General features: G+C 55.2%; 1 protein-coding gene across 1 annotated transcript in view; it reads left to right on the top strand.

Moving 5' to 3' along the window:
• LOC136587896 (uncharacterized) overlaps positions 1–17,239 on the top strand; it is a 38,941-nt gene that overhangs the window by 5,308 nt on the left and 16,394 nt on the right. The window contains exons 2-3 of the mRNA XM_066587119.1: positions 12,031–12,160; positions 14,296–14,348. Coding sequence (XP_066443216.1) covers positions 12,159–12,160; positions 14,296–14,348 — 55 coding nt within the window. The 5' untranslated portion in view covers positions 12,031–12,158. The remainder of the gene's footprint in view (positions 1–12,030; positions 12,161–14,295; positions 14,349–17,239) is intronic.

Here is a 17,239-nt window from a genome sequence, read left to right as displayed (position 1 = left end):
TACCAGTCTCTGTTCCCGAACCTATGGAACTGGACCCGCTGGACCCCAAGGAGCGACGCCGAGTTCGGTTATTGCATCATCTCTGCCTCTACTGCGGGAAAGCTGGACATTGGGTGATAACCTGCCCCCTGAGGCCTCAGCGCCCACAGTCCGAATCGGCAGAAAGACTCCCAGTCCTAGGCGATTGCAGGGAGGGTCGCCTAGGAGCACAGGTACGTCCTAGACCAGGGGTGTCAAACTCATTTTCACCGGGGGCCACATCAGGTTTTTGGTGAACTTCAAAGGGCCGATTGTAAGACAGTACAGTAAGGGCTCGTTCACACCAGCGTATTTGCGCACATAATATGCAGAGAACAGAAGCCATTGATGTCAATGATTTCATTCACATGATGTATATTCTCACACAGCATGACCTATTTTGTTTCAAACTACGCACCCCGATAGGCCATTGAAGTGAATGGGCTGCGCAAATACGTGGTGAATGCGCAGGAAGCCTATGTATTCAATGCATATTTGCTCACCATCTCAGGGGCCCATCTGCGTTCTTTTCTGCGTGCCCAAATACGCAGGCATAAGCGATTTTCGATTGCGCAAATACGTAGCGTATTTGTGCGACCGAAATGCAATTACGCCCGTGTGAACGAGCCCTAATAGTGACCCCTATAGTGGTCGCAGTAGTCATAGTGACTCTGATAGTGGCCTCAGTAAAAATAGTGACCCCTATAGTGGTCGCAGTAATAATAGTGACTCTCATAGTTGCTCTAGTAAAAATATTGACCCCCACAGTGGACCAGTTAGTAATAGCGATCCCCACAGTGGCCCCAGTAGTAATAGCGACCCCTACAGTAATATTACCCCCTCCCAGCAGCAATATTACCCACTCCCAGCAACAATATTAACCCCCCCACACAGCAACATTAACCCCCACCAGCAATATTAACCCCTCCCCCCTGCACCAATATTAACCCCCCTCCCAGCAACAGTATTAACCCCCACCCACCCAGCAGCAATATTAACACCCCCCTCCTCCCCTTCCCAACCCGGCAACAATATTAACCCCCTGCCAGCAACAATATTAACCCCCTCCCAGCAGCAATATTAACCCCCCCCCCAGCAATATTACCACCCCACCCGACCCCCGCAGCAATATTAACCCCCTGCCAGCAACAATATTAACCCCCTCCCAGCAGCAATATTAACCCCCCCCCAGCAATATTACCACCCCACCCGACCCCCGCAGCAATATTAACCCCCTGCCAGCAACAATATTAACCCCCTGCCAGCAACAATATTAACCCCCTCCCAGCAGCAATATTAACCCCCCCCAGCAATATTACCACCCCACCCGACCCCCGCAGCAATATTAACCCCCTCCCAGCAGCAATATTAACCCCCACCAGCAATATTACCACCCCACCCGACCCCCGCAGCAATATTAACCCCCTGCCAGCAACAATTTAACCCCCCCCCCCCCCCCCAACACACCAGCAATATTAACTCCCTCAGCCCCGGCAGCAATCAGCATTATTAACCTTCTCCCAGCAGCAATATTAACTTCCCCCTTCCCCAGCCATATGCTTACCTACTCCTTGCTGTCAGCACCGTTCCTCCTCGGATCGTGCTGAGCCCGGGTGGCATATGAACTTTTCCCACAAGACTTCTGCACTATTGAGCAATTCCAGCAACCTGATTGGTTGTTTGGTTCTCTGGGTTGGCTGATTCCCCAATCAGATTGCTGGAATTGCTGACAAGTGCAGAAGTCTTGTGGAAAAAGTTCATATGCGTCCGGGTGTGCACTGACATCAGTGAGCAGCACGGCACGCTTCCTCCCTGAGTCCTCTCCTGCGGAACTGAAGAGCAAGGGACTCGGGGGAGAAGGGATCAGCGCTGTCAGTGTGATTACCAGCGGGGAGCTGCGGCACCCCAGCTGGTAATCACTACAGTGGTGAGCGGCCGTCGGCACGCCGCGGGCCACATAACACAAGGCAGCGGGCCGGATTCGGCCCGCGGGCCTTGTGTTTGACACATGTGTCCTAGACTTCTAATACCCTGCCAGGTTAGATTCCGGAACTTCTCCCGCCTAGGGCAGGCGTTTATTGATTCCGGAGCAGCCGCTAACCTGGTAAGCATGCGTCTCGTTGAGCCCCTGAGGGCGGAATTTTTGGCGCTGAAGACGCCAATTCGTTTTGCTAGCATTGATGCTACTCCTCTGGCTTCGGGCTTGGTACGATGGAGGACCCCAGTGTTACAACTCACTGTGGGGGGTCGCCATTCGGAAGGTCTATCATTCCTGGTGATGGAGAAAATGTCGGTAGACATGGTACTAGGGATGCCGTGGCTGGCGTTGCATAACCCCCAATTCGATTGGGCCACTGGGGAGCTAACCCAGTGGGGGCCGTTCTGCCATAGCCATCGCGCTTCCTGTCCTCCCTGCTCAGTCGATACCGCACTCAGTCCCCGAGGTCTCACTTACCTTCACACCCCGTCCGCCTGCCCTGCTGCTGATGTCGCCACCGATGCCCTGCAGGGGGGACGGAAGAAAGGGGTGGGGTCTCGTATGCAGTTGCGTTGTGAGGAGAGTCTGTCGGTGTTTGAGCCGTACAGGGCGGGACAGAAGGGGTACCGGTCCTCTGGAAATCGCAAAAGGAGGGGTCGCAGGGGGTTCCATAAGTCTGTGTCGAAACCTGTTGTCCCTTCGGTGATGCCCACCTCCGGTCCCCCGCCGCCCACCCCGGTCCGTGATGAAGTTGAATACGAGGCCCAGGAGATCCTGGATTCTCGCCGGGCTACAGGAACCTTACAATATTTGGGGGCCCGGAAGAGTTTTTTGGAGTATGATAGCTCAGATGACAGTGATTTTAAAGTTGGAGATGCCTCAGATTTTGAAGGCAGCGTCATTGGTAGCGAGGATGGGTCAAAAGACAGTGGTGAATGGTTGGACATTGACTCGGAAGACGACCTGAAACATGACGATATGTCAGCGGTTGGCCCTGAAGGAAATGGGGCAGCCACAGACTACCGAAGTCATGGACCTGAGGATCAGCCCATGGTGACCGCTCAGGAGGGTCACATTCTCGGGTTGGTACAGCGTTTTCACAGCCGCCTCCTGGATAAGCCTGGTCGAGTTTCCGGGGGCCCGGAGGTCCCCCGTCAGAGGGGGGGTAATGTTACCATACAGCGCGGCACGGGGTCCCGCGGTCGGCGCGCGTCGCTCCGGCGTCGGCTCCAGCAGCCTGGAGCCCTGTGTCGAGGTTATCCCAGCAGCTTGGGACGGCCGGTGGGCGGCGGCATGGGCGTGTCCGCCCGTAGGGTGCCGCCCGCACTCCTCCGTTCTTCTTATACAGCAGTGGGTGGAGTTGCCTCCTCCCACTCTCCGCCCCGGGGCGGAACCTTGTGGTTAAGAGACTGGCAGTGATGTGAGCTCACTGCCAGTTATTGGTTCTGCTTTCATCTAGCCAGTCTGTCTGCAGTTTACCTCAGCCAGTCCCTAGTTGTCTGTCAGCCCTGCTATCCGTTCTCAGCCTGTTTCTGTTGGTCCTGTTAGCCTCTAGTCTGGTCTGTCCCAGTCAGCACTAGTTGCTATTCAGGTCCTGTCTATCTGCCTGTGAGCTCCATCTCCAGCCCTGCTTGTACTTGTAAGTTTTGTTGGTTTGTTCCACCTGCCTCTTCTGTCGGCACTCTGTCCCCTGTTAGTAGTTCCATCTAGGTAGTCGCCAGGTCCCTAGCCAGCGCAGGGACCGCCGCCCAGTTGTCCGCCTGGGGTTAGCCAGGGCCGAGGCAAGTAGGCAGGGACAGTGGGGTGCGGGAAGATCAGGGCACCCCATCTGGCGCTCTGGGGGGCAGAGTGCCGTAACAGCTGCGGAATATGTTGGCCCTATACAAATAAAGTTTATTATTATTATTATTATTATTACTACAGGAGAGGGAGTGTGAGGCCGGTATCTGACCAGTAGTGCTGGAGGGGAAGTGTGAGGCCGGTATTGGACCAGTAGTACTAGAGGGGGGAGTGTGAGGCCGGTATCTGACCAGTACTACCGGGGTGGGGGGGGGGTGGGGGGAGTGTGAGGCCAGTATCTGACCAGTACTACTGGAGGGGGAGTGTGAGGCTGGTATCGGACCAGTACTATTGGAGGGGAGTGTGAGGCCGGTATCGGACCAGTACTGCTGGTCACACTCCCCCTCCAGCACTACTGGTCCGATACCGGCCTCACACTCCCCTCCAGTAGTACTGGTCCGATACCAGCCTCACACTCCCCCTCCAGTAGTAGTACTGGTCCGATACCGGCCTCACACTCCCCCTCCAGTAGTACTGGTCAGATACCGGCCTCGCACTCCCCCTCCAGTAGTACTGGTCAGATACCGGCCTCGCACTCCCCCCTCCAGTAGTACTGGTCCGATACCGGCCTCACAATCCCACCTCCAGAACTACTAGTCTGATACCGGCCTCACAATCTCACCTACAGAACTACTAGTCTGATATTGGCCTCACACTCCCCCTCCAGAACTACTGGTCTGATACCGGCCTCACACTCCCCCTCCTGTAATACTGGTCACATACCAGCCTCACACTCCCCCTCCAGCAGTACTGGTCAGATACCCTCCTGCTACTCCCCCTCCAGCAGTACTGGTCAGATACCGGCCTCCTACTCCCCCTCCAGCAGTACTGGTCAAATACCGGCCTTACACTCCCCCTCCAGCAGTACTGGTCAGATACCGGCCTCACACTCCCCCTCCAGCAGTACTGGTCCGATACCGGCCTCACACTCCCCCTCCAGCAGTACTGGTCAGATACCGGCCTCACACTCCCCCTCCAGCAGTACTGGTCCGATACCGGCCTCACACTCCCCCTCCAGCAGTACTGGTCCGATACCGGCCTCGCACTCCCCATCCATAGTACTGGTCCAATACCGGCCTCACACTCCCCCTCCAGTAGTACTGGTCCAATACCGGCCTCACACTCCCCCTCCAGTAGTACTGGTCCAATACCAGCCTTACACTCCCCCTCCAGCAGTACTGGTCAGATACCGGCCTCACACTCCCCCTCCAGCAGTACTGGTCCGATACCGGCCTCACACTCCCCCTCCAGTAGTAGTGGCCCGATACCGGCCTCACACTCCCTCCTCTAGTACTACTGGTCTGATACCGGCCTTACACTCCTCCTCCAACAGTAACTGGTCCGATACCGGCCTAACACTCCCTCCAGTAGTACTGGTCAGATACGGCCTCACACTCCCCCCTCTAGAACTCCTGGTCCGATACCGGCCTTACACTCCCCCTCCAGCAGCACTGGTCCAATACCGGCCTCACACTACCCCCTCCAGCAGTACTGATCAGTACCGGCCTCACACTCCCCCTCCAGTAGTACTGCTCAGATACCGGCCTTACACTCCCCCCAGCACTACTGGTCCGATACCGGCCTTACACTCCCCCTCCAGCAGTACTGGTCCGATACCGGCCTTACACTCCCCCTCCAGCAGTACTGGTCCGATACCGGCCTTACACTCCCCCTCCAGCAGTACTGGTCAGATACCGGCCTCACGCTCCCCCTCCAGCACTACTGGTCAGATACCGGCCTCACACACCCCTCCAGCACTACTGGTCAGATACCGGCCTCACACTCCCCCTCTAGTAATACTGGTCAGATACTGGCCTCACACACCCCTCCAGCACTACTGGTTAGATACCGACCTCACACTCCCCCTCTAGTAATACTGGTCTGTTACTGGCCTCCCACTCCCCCTTCAGTAGTAGTGGTGAGATACTGGCCTCCACTCCCCCTTCAGTAGTACTGGTCCGATACCGGCCTCACACTCCGCCTCCAGCAGTCCTGGTCAGATACGGCTTCACACACCCCTCCAGTAGTACTGGTCAGATACCGGCCTCACACACCCTCCAGTAGTACTAGTCAGATAATGGCCTCACACTCCCCCTCCAGTAGTACTAGTCAGATACCGGCCTCACACTCTCCCTTCAGTAGTACTGGTGAGATACTGGCCTCCCACTCCCCCTTCAGTAGTACTGGTCCGATACCGGCCTCACACTCCCCCTCCAGCAGTACTGGTCATATACCGGCCTCACACTCCCCCTCCAGCAGTACTGGTCCGATACCGGCCTCACACTCCCCCTCCAGCAGTACTGGTCATATACCGGCCTCACACTCCCCCTCCAGCAGTACTGGTCCGATACCGGCCTCACACTCCCCCTCCAGCAGTACTGGTCCGATACCGACCTCACACTCCCCCTCCAGCAGTACTGGTCCGATACCGGCCTCACACTCCCCCTCCAGCAGTACTGGTCCGATACCGACCTCACACTCCCCCTCCAGCAGTACTGGTCAGATACTGGCCTCACACTCCCCCTCCAGTAGTACTGGTCCGATACCGGCCTCACACTCCCCCTCCAGTAGTACTGGTCCGATACCGGCCTCACACTCCCCCTCCAGCAGTACTGGTCAGATACTGGCCTCACACTCCCCCTCCAGTAGTACTGGTCCGATACCGGCCTCACACTTCCCCTCCAGCAGTACTGGTCTGATACCGGCCTCACACTTCCCCTCCAGCAGTACTGGTCCGATACCGGCCTCACACTCCCGCTCCAGTAGTACTGGTCTGATACCGGCCTCACCCCCCCCCCCCCCCCCAGTAGTACTGGTCTGATACCGGCCTCACACTCCCCCTCCAGTAGTACTTGTCAGATACCGGCCTCACACACCCCTCCAGCACTACTGGTCATATACCGGCCTCACACTCCCCCTCCAGCAGTACTGGTCATATACCGGCCTCACACTCCCCCTCCAGCAGTACTGGTCAGATACCGGCCCTCACACTTCCCCTCCAGCAGTACTGGTCCGATACCGACCTCACACTCCCCCTCCAGTAGTACTGGTCTGATACCGGCCTCACCCCCCCCCCCCCCCCAGTAGTACTGGTCTGATACCGGCCTCACACTCCCCCTCCAGCACTACTGGTCAGATACCGGCCTCACACACCCCTCAGCACTACTGGTCATATACCGGCCTCACACTCCCCCTCCAGCAGTACTGGTCAGATACCGGCCTCACACTCCCCCTTCAGCAGTACTGGTCCAATACCGGCCTCACACTCCCCCTCCAGCAGTACTGGTCCCGATACCGACCTCACACTCCCCCTCCAGCAGTACTGGTCAGATACCGGCCTCACACTCCCCCTCCAGTAGTACTGGTCAGATACCGGCCCTCACACTCCCCCTCCAGTAGTACTGGTCCGATACCGGCCTCACATTCCCCCTCCAGCAGTACTGGTCCGATAACGGCCTCACACTCCCCCTCCAGCAGTACTGGTCCGATACCGACCTCACACACCCTCCAGTAGTGCTAGTCAGATAATGGCCTCACACTCCCCCTCCAGTAGTAGTAGTCAGATACCGGCCTCACACTCCTCCCTTCAGTAGTACTGGTGAGATACTGCCTCCCACTCCCCCTCAGTAGTACTGGTCCGATACCGACCTCACACTCCCCCTCCAGCAGTACTGGTCATATTACCGGCCTCACACTCCCCCTCCAGCAGTACTGGTCCGATACCGGCCTCACACTCCCCCTCCAGCAGTACTGGTCCGATACCGACCTCACACTCCCCCTCCAGCAGTACTGGTCAGATACTGGCCTCACACTCCCCCTCCAGCAGTACTGTCCAGATACTGGCCTCACACTCCCCCTCCAGTAGTACTGGTCAGATACCGGCCTCACACTCCCCCTCCAGTAGTACTGGTCCGATACCGGCCTCACACTCCCCTCCAGCAGTACTGGTCTGATACGGCCTCACACTCCCCCTCCCAGTAGTACTGGTCCGATACCGGCCTCACACTCCCACCTCCAGCATACTGGTCCGATACCGGCCTCACACTTCCCCTCCAGCAGTACTGGTCTGATACCGGCCTCACACTTCCCCTCCAGCAGTACTGGTCTGATACCGGCCTCACACTTCCCTCCAGCAGTACTGGTCCGATACCGACCTCACACTACCCCCTCCAGCAGTACTGGTCCGATACCGGCCTCTCACTCCCGCTCCAGTAGTACTGGTCTGATACCGGCCTCACCCCCCCCCCCCCCCCAGTAGTACTGGTCTGATACCGGCCTCACACTCCCCCTCCAGTAGTACTGGTCAGATACCGGCCTCACACACCCCTCCAGCACTACTGGTCATATACCGGCCTCACACTCCCCCTCCAGCAGTACTGGTCAGATACCGGCCTCACACTCCCCCTCCAGCAGTACTGGTCCAATACCGGCCTCACCACTCCCCCTCCAGCAGTACTGGTCAGATACCGACCTCACACTCCCCCTCCAGCAGTACTGGTCAGATACCGGCCTCACACTCCCCCTCCAGTAGTACTGGTCAGATACCGGCCTCACACTCCCCCTCCAGTAGTACTGGTCAGATACCGGCCTCGCACTCCCCCTCCAGTAGTACTGGTCCGATACCGGCCCTCACAATCCCACCTCCAGAACTACTAGTCTGATACCGGCCTCACAATCCCACCTACAGAACTACTAGTCTGATATTGGCCTCACACTCCCCCTCCAGACTACTGGTCTGATACCCGGCCTCACACTCCCCCTCCTGTAATACTGGTCACATACCAGCCTCACACTCCCCCTCCAGCAGTACTGGTCAGATACCCTCCTGCTACTCCCCCTCCAGCAGTACTGGTCAGATACCGGCCTCCTACTCCCCCTCCCAGCAGTACTGGTCAAATACCGGCCTTACACTCCCCCTCCAGCAGTACTGGTCAGATACCGGCCTCACACTCCCCCTCCAGCAGTACTGGTCCGATACCGGCCTCACACTCCCCCTCCAGCAGTACTGGTCAGATACCGGCCTCACACTCCCCCTCCAGCAGTACTGGTCCGATACCGGCCTCACACTCCCCCTCCAGCAGTACTGGTCCGATACCGGCCTCGCACTCCCCATCCAGTAGTACTGGTCCAATACCGGCCTCACACTCCCCCTCCAGTAGTACTGGTCCAATACCGGCCTCACACTCCCCCTCCAGTAGTACTGGTCCAATAGCAGCCTTACACTCCCCCTCCAGCAGTACTGGTCAGATACCGGCCTCACACTCCCCCTCCAGCAGTACTGGTCCGATACCGGCCTCACACTCCCCCTCCAGTAGTAGTGGCCCGATACCGGCCTCACACTCCCTCCTCTAGTACTACTGGTCTGATACCGGCCTTACACTCCTCCTCCAACAGTACTGGTCCGATACCGGCCTAACACTCCCTCCAGTAGTACTGGTCAGATACCGGCCTCACACTCCCCCCTCTAGAACTCCTGGTCCGATACCGGCCTTACACTCCCCCTCCAGCAGTACTGGTCCAATACCGGCCTCACACTACCCCTCCAGCAGTACTGATCAGATACCGGCCTCACACTCCCCCTCCAGTAGTACTGCTCAGATACCGGCCTCACACTCCCCCTCCAGCACTACTGGTCCGATACCGGCCTCACACTCCCCCTCCAGCAGTACTGGTCCGATACCGGCCTTACACTCCCCCTCCAGCAGTACTGGTCAGATACCGGCCTCACGCTCCCCCTCCAGCACTACTGGTCAGATACCGGCCTCACACACCCCTCCAGCACTACTGGTCAGATACCGGCCTCACACTCCCCCTCTAGTAATACTGGTCAGATACTGGCCTCACACACCCCTCCAGCACTACTGGTTAGATACCGACCTCACACTTCCCCTCTAGTAATACTGGTCTGTTACTGGCCTCCCACTCCCCCTTCAGTAGTAGTGGTGAGATACTGGCCTCCCACTCCCCCTTCAGTAGTACTGGTCCGATACCGGCCTCACACTCCGCCTCCAGCAGTCCTGGTCAGATACCGGCTTCACACACCCCTCCAGTAGTACTGGTCAGATACCGGCCTCACACACCCTCCAGTAGTACTAGTCAGATAATGGCCTCACACTCCCCCTCCAGTAGTACTAGTCAGATACCGGCCTCACACTCTCCCTTCAGTAGTACTGGTGAGATACTGGCCTCCCACTACCCCTTCAGTAGTACTGGTCCGATACCGGCCTCACACTCCCCCTCCAGCAGTACTGGTCATATACCGGCCTCACACTCCCCCTCCAGCAGTACTGGTCCGATACCGGCCTCACACTCCCCCTCCAGCAGTACTGGTCCGATACCGGCCTCACACTCCCCCTCCAGCAGTACTGGTCCGATACCGGCCTCACACTCCCCCTCCAGCAGTACTGGTCCGATACCGACCTCACACTCCCCCTCCAGCAGTACTGGTCCGATACCGGCCTCACACTCCCCCTCCAGCAGTACTGGTCCGATACCGACCTCACACTCCCCCTCCAGCAGTACTGGTCAGATACTGGCCTCACACTCCCCCTCCAGTAGTACTGGTCAGATACCGGCCTCACACTCCCCCTCCAGTAGTACTGGTCCGATACCGGCCTCACACTCCCCTCCAGCAGTACTGGTCCGATACCGGTCTCACACTCCCCCTCCAGTAGTACTTGTCCGATACCGGCCTCACACTCCCCCTCCAGCAGTACTGGTCCGATACCGGCCTCACACTTCCCCTCCAGCAGTACTGGTCTGATACCGGCCTCACACTTCCCCTCCAGCAGTACTGGTCCGATACCGGCCTCACACTCCCGCTCCAGTAGTACTGGTCTGATACCGGCCTCACCCCCCCCCCCCCCAGTAGTACTGGTCTGATACCGGCCTCACACTCCCCCTCCAGTAGTACTGGTCCGATACCGGCCTCACACACCCCTCCAGCACTACTGGTCATATACCGGCCTCACACTCCCCCTCCAGCAGTACTGGTCATATACCGGCCTCACACTCCCCCTCCAGCAGTACTGGTCAGATACCGGCCTCACACTTCCCCTCCAGCAGTACTGGTCCGATACCGACCTCACACTCCCCCTCCAGTAGTACTGGTCTGATACCGGCCTCACCCCCCCCCCCCCCAGTAGTACTGGTCTGATACCGGCCTCACACTCCCCCTCCAGTAGTACTGGTCAGATACCGGCCTCACACACCCCTCCAGCACTACTGGTCATATACCGGCCTCACACTCCCCCTCCAGCAGTACTGGTCAGATACCGGCCTCACACTCCCCCTTCAGCAGTACTGGTCCAATACCGGCCTCACACTCCCCCTCCAGCAGTACTGGTCCGATACCGACCTCACACTCCCCCTCCAGCAGTACTGGTCAGATACCGGCCTCACACTCCCCCTCCAGTAGTACTGGTCAGATACCGGCCTCACACTCCCCCTCCAGTAGTACTGGTCCGATACCGGCCTCACATTCCCCCTCCAGCAGTACTGGTCCGATACCGGCCTCACACTCCCCCTCCAGCAGTACTGGTCCGATACCGACCTCACACACCCTCCAGTAGTGCTAGTCAGATAATGGCCTCACACTCCCCCTCCAGTAGTACTAGTCAGATACCGGCCTCACACTCTCCCTTCAGTAGTACTGGTGAGATACTGGCCTCCCACTCCCCCTTCAGTAGTACTGGTCCGATACCGACCTCACACTCCCCCTCCAGTAGTACTGGTCAGATACCGGCCTCACACTCCCCCTCCAGTAGTACTGGTCAGATACCGGCCTCACATTCCCCCTCCAGCAGTACTGGTCCGATACCGGCCTCACACTCCCCCTCCAGCAGTACTGGTCCGATACCGACCTCACACTCCCCCTCCAGCAGTACTGGTCCGATACCGGACTCACACTCCCGCTCCAGTAGTACTGGTCTGATGCCGGCCTCACACTCCCCCCCCCCCCCCCCCCCCCCCCCCCCAGTAGTACTGGTCTGATACCGGCCTCACACTCCCCCTCCAGTAGTACTGGTCTGATACCGGCCTCACACTCCCCCTCCAGCAGTACTGGTCAGATACTGGCCTCACACTCCCCCTCCAGCAGTACTGGTCAGGTACTAATACTGCTAGAGGGGTAGTGTGAGGCTGTTCGTGCATCTTTTTTTGGTCTCTGACTATACTGACCTACTTGGATCTTCCAGGAATAGGGTTGGCGGAGCAAAGACGCCTAGCGCCTGACGTGAAGAATAGGAGGGATCACTACAGCAGAAACACCATACCGGTCAGCGGACTTCTAAACATATTTCAGGCGGCGGCGATCTACACAGCGATGTGAGTTCCATCATATATAATGGTCAGGATCCAGCCCTGTGCCACTGGGTGACGTCTCATGCCAGGCTGTTGGGCACAGGTTGGCACCATTCTCCCGTGTAGTGATTGGAGCCTAAAGGTGACTGAGCTTGGGCGCACACCACACATGGGCCTGTCACTAAACTGGAGGTGCGGAGTGCCTGCTGGACACCTTGGCGGGCACTATTACGGGTACACGGGGCGGATCCGCTCCGGCGGATTTTCTATACCATTTACAGTAACAGCGAAGTGGATGAGATTTATGAAATCTGGTCTTCACGCTGCGGAAACCTCTGCAGGAATCCATGAGGAAATGGGTCTGCGGTGCGGGTTTTACATGTAAGAAATGTCAGTTTATACTGCAAAGATCTCTGGGTGATCTACGCGGCACATGCTCAGCATTTATGCATCGAAATTTGTGGCAAAAGTGGCACCATTTGGTACGAGCTGGCCGCTGTGGACGTCCAGCAGATACACTGTGGAATGGACCTGTCCATTGTGGCTGCACCCGTTATGGGGGCCCTCTGACTATAACTACAGTGCCCCAACTGTCACTATTAATGGGGCACAGCAGCTGTCACTAGTAATGGGGGCACTCTAGATGCCATTAGTAAGGCCTCATGCACATGGCACGTCCGGAATCCAGTCCTGACCGCGGCCGGCGACCCTGCATACCTGTCATTCTCCTGCTCCTCTGTACTGCGGTTGGCCCGCACGGCTCGCCGTTGGACATGTGCAGTACAGGTTTTTATTCTTAAACTCCTGCTTTTCCCACAGAATCCGCGGCCCGTCCTCAATTCACCTGAGTGGAGGCCGTCCGTGCCCGAACCGCAGGAATATGGAACATGCTGTGAATTTTTCCTACTGCGATTGGTTTCCGCTCGTGTGCACGACAATCACTTTTCATAGCATGCTATGGAGGGTATTTGCTGCGGAAGCCAGAGGCAGACGCCCCCTCGGATTCCACAGCAGAAATCCACCGGTGTGCGTGAGGCCTTATGGGAAACTGCGGTTTTCACTATTGATGGGGACGCTCTGGCTACCTCTAGGAATGGAGGCAATGCAACTGTGACTATTAATGGGGCACTCTGGCTACCTGTACTGATAAGGTACTGCAATTGTGACTGTTAATGGCTTTGGCTGACTCCTACTAGTGGGGGCACTGCAGGTGCCGATATTAATGGAGGGGGGGGGGGCAGTCTAGCTGAATTTAGTAATTGGGGCACTGCCACTGTCACTATTACTGGGGACCCTCCCACTGGCGCTATTCATGCTCTCTGGTTGGCACTATTAAGGGGGCACTGAAGGTCATCAGTGGGAGCTCTTCCACTGCAGGGCTTTACTCAATGTGTGATTACCTAATGTGTATTATCTCATGACAGGCCGTAAATTCATATGCTCAATGGGGGAACATAAAGCCACCCTCCTGTCCCCGGGACAAAATTCTGTTCAATGACCAGAGGGGGGTTGGGAAGGGGGGTTATATAACCACCTGTGGCCTTCTGTGCCATTGTCCCACTAATCCTGGTTCTCAGTCGTCCAATATGGCCACCACAATCTTCTGACTACCTAATTCACACACTGTATTGGTAGTGATAGACTACTGATGTACCACACCTGTTCTGATTGGCCAGCACAGCTCACATGATCAGTACTGGCCAATCAGAGAGCAGTGCAAAGTGTGCATTAGATAGCTGAAGATTATGGTGGCCATCAAGGATGACTGATAAGGCGTCTGGAGCCAGCGGATTGGAGGGGTAATGATACAGAAGATCAATGGTAGATAACATATTGCCCCCTCCAGACCCAGAGCAGCACTTTGTCCGAAGACTGGACGATCGCTTTAAGTATTACTGTCATAAACCTAGATGAGAGAGGAAGAAGCCGCGCCAAATTGCTGAACACTGTGTGATACGTTGGCAAGACTTACATGACGTCAATACAACGGGGCACACGCCATTAAACAATCCACTTGGCCACACCCCTATTCCTAGACCTTTTTGAAACCATCCCGTGAATCGTAAAGAGCGTCAAAAACACATAATAGATTTTGCGCGTGGCGTCTGCGGCACGCTTACTGTGTTTTACCCGGTAAATCTCCCCCACTGTATTTTCAGGGCCGTTATTGATGCTTCATACTGGACGTCGCACCGGACTGCGGGGTTTATCGGTAAGCTTCTCCAACTCCATTTATAATGTTGGGAGACACTTAGGGGTGCTTTCATTAACCCTTTCAAGACTAGAGATGTTTTGTTTTTTAAATTCTTGTTTCTGTGTCCCCGACTTCCAAGGGCCACAGCTTTTTTTATTGCCGTACCAAGACTTGTTTTTTGTTTTGGCAAGATGAGTTGCATTTTTCTCTTGGTACCATTTTGGGGTACATAAGACTTTTTAATCACTTTGTATTCTAGGAGACGAGGTGCCCCAAAATGTCCAATTCTGGTATTGTGCTTTTTTTTCCTTGCGGTGTTCACCATATGGGAGGAATAGTGCGATGTTTTAATAGTTTGACACACAGTCATTTTTTATTTTGATTTTTTTTTCTTTGGAAAAAGTGTTTTTAACATTATTTTTTTGTCCCACTAGGAGGCTTCAACTTGTCATGGTTTATAATACTTTTCAGTGTTATCTTATGAGCGCTGCCACAGGCATCCACAAATGGCAGCCCTGAGAGCCTTCACTAGGACCTGGGTTTGTCATGGCATCTCGTATTGTGGTGGTGGTGGTGCAAAGAGTCACCAGAGGGGGCCCTCCTCTCTCCAGCTAGCTGCTTAGACGCCATGGTCAAATTAACCGCAGCATCTAAGCAGTTGAATGGACTAACTGTGATTGCAGCCAATCACATCAATTGCTGATGGCTGTCTGCTGTTGAAAGCAGCTGGCACTCAGCAGGTATGCAGCGGTCTTTGGTAGAATCTGACGGTGAGAACCTATGAGTGAGGGCGCATTCAGACGACCGTATATTGGCCGGGTATTCACGCCAGCCGATATATGGCGTCTCTCTCTGCAGGGGGAGGAGGCTGGAAGACCTGGGAGCAGTGCTCTGAGCTCCCGCCCCCTCTCTGCCTCCTCTCCGCCCCTCTGCACTATTTGCAATGAGAGGAGGTGGGACGGGGGCGAGACTAAGTTCTGGGAATTAGCTCCGCCCCCGTCCCACCTCTCCTCATTGAAAATAGTGCAGGGGGGTGGAGAGGAGGCAGAGAGGGGGCGGGAGCTCAGAGCCCTGCTCCCAGGTCTTCCAGCCTCCTCCCCCTGCAGAGAGAGACGCCATATATCGGCCGGCGTGAATACCCGGCAGATATACAATCGTCTGAATAAGCCCTTAGTCTGTGAAATAAGGCATACACCCCTGTAGGCAAACCACACAGGTATAAGAAAAAAAACTAAATGATTTGCATCGATGGCTCCCTTCAGTCCACTTGGCTAAGAGATGCTAATGATATCTTGTCCACCATAGATATGTGATTGTCTGCAGATTCCACCACAATTTGTTTGAATCCCAGCAAGTATCTAGTTCATATGGCCACCTATGGACGATCACTAATGATGGTGGAAGAGGTTTCTGTCACATACAGGTGAGGCGGACAGGAGGAGGCTTAGATTGTGGAGTGATTGGTACTCAACTTTCCGAGACTCTGCACGGCAACCGGACAAGCAGCCATCATCTGCGGCCACAATTCTACAGCAATCTGCCTGGCCCTGCACTGCAAACCAATAAGGGACGATACCTATCGATCCCGCCTCTGTCCTCGACCACTCTAGCAGTATTGCAAGTTTAGAATCATTAGAATACAGGCTGATTTGTACCCAGCTTTCTCAGGCTTCTGCACACATGTGAAGCGAAAGCTCAAATCATCCACCTGATGCGTTCTAGCGCACTTCAGAGCTCTACAATACTCATACAAGTACACACTGCCACCACCAGTTTTGTTAACAGCAAACTGGAACCTGATTTATAAATGATGAATATAAACTTCGGAGTTATGATTCGGTTTTAAAAGGGACAAGGCTTGAACTGATACATTTCAGATTTATTCTTGAAAAGGTCTAGCAGTGCGATATATGTACAAAAGATATACAAAAAAAGGTTGTTACATTGGAGAATAAGGAATCCAGCATGAATACACACTCAGACAGTACTTTATAATAAATGGGAATGAAAGAAAAGAAAGTTACCGGATTTGGATTTCGGTCCAATGTCTACTTGGTGGGGTTCAAGAAACTGAGGGACAGTCCATATGCCACAGCAGACCCCTCGGGATTGACAATTTGGACCTGTGGGGTCCTACATTATAAAGGGTCCCTTAGTACACACCTTCTCCTGCCCCCTTTGAGGCCATACAGAGAAGGGAGGGTTGGTAGTCGGTAGTTTCAGTTATATCTCCACACGGGGTTATCTGATTGGGAATATATTTTAGTCATAATTATACCTACGCATAGAGTGTACGGCTGGGCTGAAATCCATATTTTCCCAGATATGTGGTTTTGATTCTTCTGGGCCTTGGACCCCAACGCGTGTAGCTGCATTGTGTTCGGCTGGCTAGCCTGATTCTGAAGATATAATTCATATTGGGATATGGCCTTCATAAGCCAAAATATCCTTTATTAAAAGATTTCCTCCTGATGTGAGTCTGGCACCAGGAGGTCTGCATGTCAGTTCCACACCAGAGGGGTCACTTCGCCTCGAACTGTCATTAGCTACTTTTATGGCCACCCGTACAAGGGGTTTCCTATCCTCTTGTACATCAAAGGCTTATCAAATACAAGAGAGGAAGGAGTAGTTAGAACATTGTCATTTATCCAGCTTTTCCAGGGCCAGATAAATTACAAACCTAAAATGAAAGCTGAGGTAGGCCCAAGGCTGGCACACAAACTGTCTGACCGCTTAAGGTCTCTACATTGGGTTGCCACCCGGATGGTATTTATTTATTTTTTTACCGGCCGGTATTTTCAGAGCCTGCACTGCCCCCTAGCACCGGTTAACTCTCCTCCGGCAGAAAAAACACAGATCTGCAGAGCCGCCAGCTTCCAGGGCCTCCAAAGATGTCATGTCCCTGACTC

This window comes from Eleutherodactylus coqui, chromosome 1 (genome assembly GCF_035609145.1).
Source record: "Eleutherodactylus coqui strain aEleCoq1 chromosome 1, aEleCoq1.hap1, whole genome shotgun sequence".
Classification (NCBI taxonomy): domain Eukaryota; kingdom Metazoa; phylum Chordata; class Amphibia; order Anura; family Eleutherodactylidae; genus Eleutherodactylus; species Eleutherodactylus coqui.
Note: the sequence above shows the minus strand (reverse complement) of the source record. Positions and strands in the feature narration are given on the sequence as shown.